The sequence below is a fragment of the Sphaeroforma arctica genome, assembly GCF_001186125.1.
Source record: "Sphaeroforma arctica JP610 unplaced genomic scaffold supercont1.713, whole genome shotgun sequence".
Taxonomy (NCBI): Eukaryota; class Ichthyosporea; order Ichthyophonida; genus Sphaeroforma; species Sphaeroforma arctica.
In genome coordinates this window covers 34,663-44,342 of record NW_014039845.1, presented here as the reverse complement: position 1 = coordinate 44,342, position 9,680 = coordinate 34,663, and the positions used below count along the sequence as shown (strand labels likewise).

The window sequence follows — 9,680 nt, the reverse complement described above, 5'->3', positions numbered from 1 at the left end:
TCAAAAGTATTACAACAGGCGAATGAGGCAATACATAATAGCCAAGAGTACACCACCTTTGTTACATCCCAGATTCTACCAAGAAGCGTAAAGAAGGTTTGAGAAGTTCACAGTAGATCTGTTTGCATCGGCACACAATGCGCACACAGATAAATACTACACCAAAGAACAGAATGCGCTAAAACAAAAATGGGCGCAAGAAGTTAATGCATGGACGAATCCACCATGGGAACTCATATCTGATGTCCTTGACAAAGTCATTGAAGAGGCAACTAGCATCACGATATGTGTACCATACTACCCCAATGCCTCGTGGTTTCCGAAGTTCCTGTCTTTACTAGAAGAAGACCCAATGCTAGTGGACAACACTAGCAACACGTTCCTCGTAGAGGGCACGAAGGCTTGCGGCAAGACCCCATGGGGTGTCACATTAGTCGCAAGTCTCCATACTTCGATTCAACGCGGGAACAACCTGCCATACACATTGCAGTGTCGGAACCAGTTCACTCTGGAGATTCACCACAGGCAACAGAATATGAGACACGTGTCAACATCATTGAGCAATACCACAACTTGGGACATTACACTCCTGAGGAAACAGTACACAGGTTGCGAACAGATAGACATGATTTGGCTGATATCCAACAACATGTACACAAGTTCATTGACGGATGTATACCATGTCTCAAAAATAAAATACACAAGAAGGGATTTCACCCCATACAATCAATTACAGCCGCATATCCAAGCGACAGAGTCCAAGTGGACACCATAGGGCCACTATTGGATTCCAATAGAGGACACACATACGTGTTAGTATACCTTGACGTATACTCAGTCATGGACGAATCCGCGGTTACTATAGCACGCACACTGGTACTAATCATATGTGAACATGGATTTCCACAAATCATACAAACGGACCAAGGCACTGAATATGTTATCAGCATACTCTCAAAAGTTGTTGGACAAGCGCCAATGCAACACCTAGTCCCTGGGCCGTATCAACCTAAAGTCTTAGGCGCGAACGAACGATCACATAGAGACCTCATGCCACTGTTACGGAAATTCGTTGAACAGAATCCAGATAACTGGTGTTCACGACTTCCAATCGTACAGATGGGCCATAATCTGCGTACGTCCAAAAGACAGAAGTCTCCGCGCTTTAATGTGTACTTTGGTCGCAGACAGAACCAACTCACGGACTACAAAGAGCCAGTGACCGCACCCAGTACGACAGTATCTTGGGTAGAGCGACTGCAAAATCCAGAAGAAGCCATTAGGCCACAACTAGAGAGCAATGTTGCACAGTATCAAGAGAAGATGCGAGCAGCATACGATCGAAAATACCAAAAGAAGGATGTAAACTTCCAGGAAGGGAACCTTGTCATGGTCCGGTATCAAGGTGAAATGAACAAGTTAACAGCACCAAATGGCGGACCATACAAAATAGTATGCAGGGAGGGTAACAGGTATTTTGTTTGTAACCTTGATGGGACCAAAGCCCCCGAGTATCCTGACTCGATCGGTGATGAGTTACTTGGCCTTGTAAAAAGCATTTTCTTCCAACGATCACGTACAACCAAACGAAGAGACTCAGTTCTCATCGATAGTCGACGACAGGCCGTCCATCCGAGGTGATGGATCCTAGGAGCACCTACTACGATGGACAGATGTTAAGCGTACCTGGACGCATGAATCAGACATCGCAGATGCTGATGTCATTTCAACGTACCGTCAACGCCGGAGACGTAAAAGGAGGCAGTCAAGGCCAAAGAAGCCAGCGACAACGAGCACTGATGAAAGATCAGCGAGCCACAGACAGCGCACAAGGCGGGGGACCTAAGCAAGTCTCACTGATACCATAGGACACTCCCACTTTTCTCGCCTAGAAGCATGTTCCCCCCACACACCAGAGGGACAAGGACCAGAGACTCGGCTGTAGAGCCACCGTTGAGATGTGTTTTCCTAAGCCAAGTTGAGATCAACCAAGAGCACCGGTCAAGGCTGACTCCGATGAGCGTGGTAGAGGACTCCTGTTATAGTATAAATTTAATTAATCGGTAATATGTAAGAGATAATGGTGGCAGGTTTTTCATTTTATGCCCCCTAAGGGACAAGTTTTTTCCTGTATACAAACACCAACCTCTAGATAATCTATTACCGTAAGATGTCACTTTCAACTCTACGCAGGCTAAGAAGCATAAAGTTGAGGGGCTGTAGCATCTAGGGACCAGATTATCAAAGGCCAATACAAATCCCAAAACCCAGATTAATCAAATACTGAGTTTTGGAATTAGGAATGGAACATTTCTGATATTGGAGTCATCAGAAATATTAGCAGTAGAACCGGTAAACTATACCGGGACTCCCGCGTGTGAGAGAAACACTCAAGTAAATCCGAGGCTAGTGAAAACACAAATAAAGACTCAGTTCAGTTCTCTCTGACTAGGGACTTTTCCCAGCTGAGATAACTGTACTTGAGAAGAGGTCTATTGTATTCCCTTGTCTCGTATCTTCCAGATACTCGCACAGCTTCACTACGGCGGACCTGGCAAGCGTGCGAATGGAGTTGGGAGAGCGATGGATGGAGGTCGGCATGGTAGACTCGGTGATTTTAGCGAAGCAGAATCAGATGCTGAGTATGCTGTTTACTCAGCCACGTAACTCTATGTTGGAGATGGCTAATCGTTTGGCTGGTCAGTTCGTCAAGTCGCCGGAGAATATCGAGTGCATGCTCTAAACCCTTCAGACTTATGGGACGTGAGTGATTATGGCCCATCACCTCTCTCGGCTGAGGGATCGCCAAGCCGAAGAAGGAGCTGCTAGTGGTACGGCTGGTTTGTTTGGTATGGAGATGGCGGATGCGGGAGGATCGGACCAAGAGCTTGGGGCAAGGCTCGGCAGGATGTCGACGCGTTGGTCGAACAGAGGGCGAAGGTAGGTGTAGTGGATTCAGGTGCTACGTTGGTTGATTTTAAGACGGTAGATGACATGGCTCAGAATATGCGTGAACACCTTGGGATGGCAGCAAATATGTCGACAAGGGAGGAGGGAGGGCGTTATTGCTAGCCATATTTTAAAATGTTTCCCCAGTCCCCATGCAGGCTTCTTTCTGGGACTGGTGAAGGTGGAGCCGGTGAATGACAAGGCTGTCATTCCTAGTTTGGACACAGTGCATGATTCTATCGACTTTTTCCTAGAGCGGCTATTTGCGAAGGACGAGCGCATAGGAGCGCATATCCGACAAAGTTATAGGTTCGCAGGTTTGACGCAAGTCTTGGTGTTCCTTAAAGAAGAGTGTGCTCATGCTGGGACGCAGGGGGTCAAGACTGATCCTACACCGCAAGAGGCTTCACATGGGGATCGATATTTCGTGGATAGAGCAATGGCGGCGTTGAGCGACTTGTGTTCTCAGTTGAAGAACCAACGTAAGGAGACGCAAAAGGATTTGTGCAAGTTGTTTGACAAGAACACTAAGGAGCCGCGGTACGTCTTGCCCGTGACATGTAGACGCGCGAGGTCCCAGGCATCAGAAGATGAAAATTGAGTCGAGTTGTCGTGAGACGACACGGATCGTGAGTTCAAGCAGCGCTTGAAGAGTATCAAGTGCTTCCGGTGCCACAATCATGGTCACATTGCGGTTAATTGCCGCAAGAAGTGACTAGAGGAGTAGCTGGGTGCGGCAGTTGAGGAGGAGCTATATCACGGCTTAGCTAGTAATATAATTTTTCCTCAAAGAACAGATAATGATATGAAGGAATTAACAAAGAATCAGGAAGAAGAAAATGAAGTATTACAGGATAGTGAACAGAATCAGACGGATAGTCGTTACGCTAGTAGTAAAGGAAGTGATTCAATGCCACCATAGTTGGCATATAGTAGTAGTGATTCAGACACTAGTATACAATCACATAATACAAAGCAACGCACAATCCGAAGGGGGGCCCATCAACAACTAATGGCGAGGGCTATTTCAGCCAGAATGTTCAGGGAAAGACAACGTAGACAATTGACATTCAATGATGATATTTATTGGAAAGACGGGGAGTCCGGGTAGAGACAGCGCGGTTGTGATGGAGTAGCTTGTAAGTATACTGAAGTTCAGCCTTGGGAATAAAGCGGAACACGGGCGGGGCTCATGATATCTAGAATATGACATTTGCTTGTATTCATGCAGTATGTGTTCTGGTTTTCACAGTAGGACAGCCATAAGAATATTCCGGACATTGAGGATACGAGGTCTTTATTTTTATGCTTTCGTAGTATCATCTGCATTTGTGTAGTGCGTGTTCTGGCCACTTCAGTAGGTGCGATCCCCGACATCGAAATTAGGAAGTGTCTACCAAGTTAGCATATATGCACACATCCACAGTATTAATTAAATTATGTCTAAGTCGTGCAGCACGTGATCTGATATCAGCAGTACGGCAACAAAACGGAACGATCCAGACTGCGAATTTAAAAATCTGTACTATGCATTGATTTGCTCGTACTCCAGTAGTATCATTCAAATCATACCCAAGTCGTGCAGCACGCACGTGATCTCGGATCAATAGTTTTAGCTGGAAATTGAAGACCTGTGTAGTTGTAAGCATTCTCATTCACAATTTCATACGTTCATGCATTTAACCAAAATCTGGTGCACAATACAATTGATTTCGCCTAGTGTAAACTTCTGTGTCTCAACTACAATCGTTTTCTCAGGCCACTACAGACGATTGCTCACGAAATGTTCATCCCGAGTATATCAGAATGCTGGTATTTTCTTTTTGCTTTTTGCGTTGTCTGTGATCCAGCCGGTGATCGTCTGAAATTTGCAGTAGCGTGGATATCTACTCCCTCAGTGGCGACCTGCTTATTTTGAGTTGCCTTGGCTATGGATAACTTCATACGAGTTTGCGGTTGTTATGACACACATCCCACGAGTTGCAGTTGCAATGGCAACGTCTATGCCATGGTGCTCTTGGATACTTGGCCTAGTGGGATACCACGGTCAGATTTGTTGGGATCCGTATATTAAGTCCGTACCAGCTTGCTTTGTATGGGATATGCTTGCTCTATAGCATGTAGTCGTACCCCTGCGCATCTACGTCCGCTCCCGATTGTCGTATATGACCAAAGTCGTCTCCAGAAAGTCCTTATTGTGAATCATCACGACATCTGCTTTAGCCGCAGAGGCGCGTTTCAGGCCCACATTGCCTACCACGCGGTCGGCGACGATTAGAAGATCACGTGCGCGTGCTTGCCCAACTGCGGCGGAACACCTACATGCGGAAAAGCATACAACAATTATGATGAACAATGCACTCACCTGCGTACTATAACGCATGCAAAATATATGGAATGCAAAACGTATAGCATACAACAGATAGCAGAATGAACAATACATGAAAACAATCAAAGATCGGTGGACAGAAACGTTGTCCGGTATTGCACTGAGAAGGGACACAGCCGCACACAGTATGCAGTCTACGAGTGATACTGTCGGCTGTGTGGTTGCGGAAGAAAGAAGGCCTGGCGTGATAGTGAGCGACAAGTGCACGCCACATGGAGGAGATGGACAATATAATTGGACGCTTCGGGAGCTGAAAGAGAGGGGTCGTGTGCGAATGGTTTATATTTTAAACAAGACGTGTAGTATCACAAACATTCCGATATACGGCGTGATGCTAGTTAATGATCAAAGAAACTGCATATGATAGCTGATTGTCGTAAGTCTTTGCAAGCACAGTTGCAGCAGATTACGTACTATTGCACTGCGGATATTTGCGCTAAATAGAGAATAATCCTACGGTAAATCTTGACAACACGCCAACTCTTCGATGGAACCCCTCAGTCTGAATACGAATATTAAACAACTCAGCTTCCTATTATACGCCTTTAACTGTTCAAAGAAGTCTGAACCAAATACAATTTCTTTACGATTATTAAACAGCTCAGCTTCCTATCATACGCCTTCAACTGTTTAATAAATTTAGGGACAGATATAGTAAGACGAGGCTCCCCAAACATCAAAATAGCACATTTCGCATCCCGGCGGCCTTGCATTTCTACTAGGGTCTATTGCAGCTACCGCCCAGTGACACGTGGTCTATCTCAGCTACACAAATATACCCGAGCGCTACACTGTAGTGTACCTCGCGGTATCACTCAACTAGCCTTTGGGCCTAAGGGCTGTATCGTATACTACATCGGCACGAGACACAGCACAACGCCTTACAACCACTTCAGTTACCACACTACCCCCTAATCACACCCGACACCCCACAATCCAACCCCCTGCCTAGCAACCACACTTAGATACCAGTACTTGCGATTTTGGTCAATCAACACCTTGCACAATCCTGGAATGTACCCCTGCACAAGAAGCACAACATACAGCGACTACCTATGCATACACACACACACTTACACAATTTTCCTATACTGGTTAAAGCAGTCATGGATGTAACCACTCCACAACCGGCGCTACTGACAAACAGCTACCGCGAGCTATAGATACACGATACCGGCTCGGAGAGACTGTTGTTTGACAGACTTTACAATGCACTGTACCTCTCCATAGAGACGACGGTGACCATCAGTACATCGTATAGGTGATACTGGTAGTCTGGCACTGCCTGCCTCCCTGTCTCTGCGAGACCCCATCCGTGGCATGCAGTGAGATCGTCCTGTACAGAAGCAGATGTTACAGAATATGATAGTAGGTATGGGTTTATTTATTTATGCAGACGTACATTTTATGTAATTTACCCTTGCATACTGAGGCATCGTTCAGTTCGTGATAGTCACATAAGCGCATGAGTGCGAGCAAGTCAAGTTCGGTGTGCATATATCCACATGTTTACTATAGTTGCATGCACACTCCAGGATGATTATATGCGAATGCACACTCCGGGGTGATTGTATGCGAATGCACACTCCGGGATGGTTATATGCGAATGCACACTATGTGAGTACATAGATTTTGTCTGACACACAGCAGCATAACGAAAACGTACCTACGAGCCACTACACATACTTTTTAGAACATAGACGAGAGGATCAACAACCAATAGCCGTATCTTCCACTCATTATCTTCACACACACAGACCGTCGTAAAATTTCATCAGAAGAAACCTCCTGCCCGAAAACAAGTATCGAAATGAGTGCGATCATACCTGAAAGGGGGGCTCGTGAAGCAGAGCCGTGGCTAAGGATATGTTGGGGGACGTGTGATGTACTGCCAGGGCCATCCCCCGACTGTCCACCTGCACCACTATCCGCGAGGCTATCTCGGGGAAATCGGTAAGCATTTCATCGATGTGTGTACAGACGCTTTGCAAGCGGTGCGAGTCTCTAGTCAGCACCTCCTGCAAGTGTGATGGTATAAGTTTAGAAGGACGTGAATGTGCAGCGCGCTATATTCAAAGCTGCGAGTCTTCACTTAAAGCGCCCTGCAGTGTGGTAGTGTGGGTGTACAAGTGCATGAAAAGGGCACAAGGACGTGATGAAATCAGAAGTCGCGTGCCATAGTTTCCGGTAGTGTAGAGTACACGTGTACAAACATATGAATGTTAGTTAGGAAAGAGAAGAAGAAAGTTACTCCTCTCTAGTCAGGCTTCTTCCATAGTGACAGTGTACGAGTACAAGGTTGTGGATGCTGAGAAGAGATGATAAGAGGAAGGAAGTTGCCGGTCAACACTTATAGTATGAAGGTGTTTGGATGTATCGGAACAGAAAACAGCAAGCATGTTTCTGATAGCGCAGACGCGTAGTATACTACTGAGGATAAGCAAGTACAAATATAGAAGTAGCGGACTGTCATCTGAGATTTTATGGTATGCTTCTCCGTGTGAAATCTTAGTGAAAAGACCAGTATTGGAACACTATGCAGTACGCAGAACAAATAGGCAATACTATCAATATATGCGTGTGCTGTGTCAGTGCATGGCGTGACAAACAACGGTATGCTTTGGACTGGTCCACTGATTCGAAATTGTATACCGCTAGACGCAAAACTAGTAGCTGTACGCTGTTTCAATACATACATGCGTGTGACTCATACATACAATCGGTTGTAGTATAGCCATCATCAAGGTCTCCTTGTGTGTTATATAGTAGTTCAGAAGCTCGTCCAGAAAGAGTGGGGGCGGTGCTCGTGTTTTCTCGGCCGTAGCCCTTAAAAAGGCGCCAGTGTACTGCGATCCAGGCCCACTCAGACCTAACCCACCAAGCACCTGAAACGAGTAGTGAGTAGGGATTAGGGGTTACAGCTGGCTTGTGGACAATGTGTCTAGTAGGATACAAACTGAAGCCTTACTATTACAAGTATGTGAGGGATCGGCCGGGAATAGTTGGCACGAGCACGAAGTACTTGAGATCAACGCAGTCTATCACAGAATGCGTCTTTCTCTTATGCACAGATTCTTCCGTTATGGACCATGTTCGACTCTGAATAGCGTTCGACTTGTCAGCAAGCTATGTCTCCTTACGGACCCGTGTGGGTTTTACTCCTGCACCAAGGGCACTTTGCACGCGGTCACACATGTCGAGCGCGTTTAAGCACACTCTCCTTCTTGTATATGGCACTGATTACACACGGCAGACACTTGATCGAGTAGGAAAGTGTAGCGTATATGCGTATGGTCGAATAACAACAGTCGTATGCATGACTGCGCTTAGACGCAGAACGCACCTCTTGAGGCATACCAACCACAAATTCGTCATCAATAGTGGCGAATATGGTGAACAAATGCACACGTACACGGTTCCTTCTTCGGTGTGTCATGTGGTCAAGCGCTCGCATGTAGTTCACTGGTGGCCGGTCGTCTCGCTCTTCCACTATAATAGGAAAGGGACATAGGCATATGAGACATACTGTCATACGGAGACTGTATATAGTTACGGAGTGGACATGTGAGATGAACTGCAGTGTGAAAATAATATAAGTAGTTTACTGTGGTATATAGAATATATATTGGGTAAATACTCTTTAAGCGTATAGATGTATATGGGGTACCTCTATGTAATTCAATACTGATATATGCTTTGAGAATACCACGCATAGGCGTATCCAACTTGTCCTGAGTATAGAGTATTTCTCTATCTGTCAAAATAATCTGCAGCTCTCAAATCAATGTAAGGTGTAAATAAATTCCAAATATGCAGTGAATCAGACATGCAACTCGCATTTACTTTGTTTGCCCATGTAGTTGCTCACCTAGTGATCACGGAAAGACCCACGGATAGAAACGTGGTACTCACTTCCGTTTGCTTTCAAACCCAGAGTCTCATATCTCCGAAACCACGACACACGCCTCACTAGAGTGCCATCGTACATCGCGATTGGCAACACAAGCTTTCTATACGGCAGAGCTCAGATACCAAAAACTGACGACACGTCCATAAACTGATATAAGTTGCAAAATAAACTTATTTACGCGGGTTTTTTTAAAGAACAGTTGCTCGTAATACAGACACGGGTATCATTGTATGTAGTAGCGCACATGTTTGGTGTCATTACTATTTCAACGGCTTTCACGTTGCGTGCTTTCCCCAAGAACTTCGTCTACGTTCAATTTGTCTAAGTACTCCACATCACCGCTTGTACACGTATGCAGGCGGCCATATAAATACTAAAAAAAAAACCGTTATTTGCGCTCACCTATTTTTGAGTGTTCATCGGCTCCAATGT

At 45.6% G+C, this 9,680-nt stretch overlaps 2 protein-coding genes across 2 annotated transcripts; one reads left to right on the top strand and one right to left on the bottom strand.

The window, feature by feature from the left end:
• Nucleotides 1–2,773: 2,773 nt before the first annotated feature.
• On the top strand, nucleotides 2,774–3,550 carry SARC_08192 (hypothetical protein; the record flags this gene model as incomplete). The annotated part of the gene is made up of 2 exons (XM_014297844.1): nucleotides 2,774–2,940; nucleotides 3,097–3,550. 2 exons carry the CDS (start codon nucleotides 2,774–2,776, stop codon nucleotides 3,548–3,550), a joined length of 621 nt encoding a protein of 206 aa, XP_014153319.1.
• A 1,539-nt stretch (nucleotides 3,551–5,089) lies between these two features.
• On the bottom strand, nucleotides 5,090–8,870 carry SARC_08191 (hypothetical protein; the record flags this gene model as incomplete). Its single annotated transcript, XM_014297843.1, has 5 exons — nucleotides 5,090–5,267; nucleotides 6,559–6,674; nucleotides 7,165–7,356; nucleotides 8,056–8,223; nucleotides 8,682–8,870. 5 exons carry the CDS (start codon nucleotides 8,868–8,870, stop codon nucleotides 5,090–5,092), a joined length of 843 nt encoding a protein of 280 aa, XP_014153318.1.
• Nucleotides 8,871–9,680: the final 810 nt, after the last annotated feature.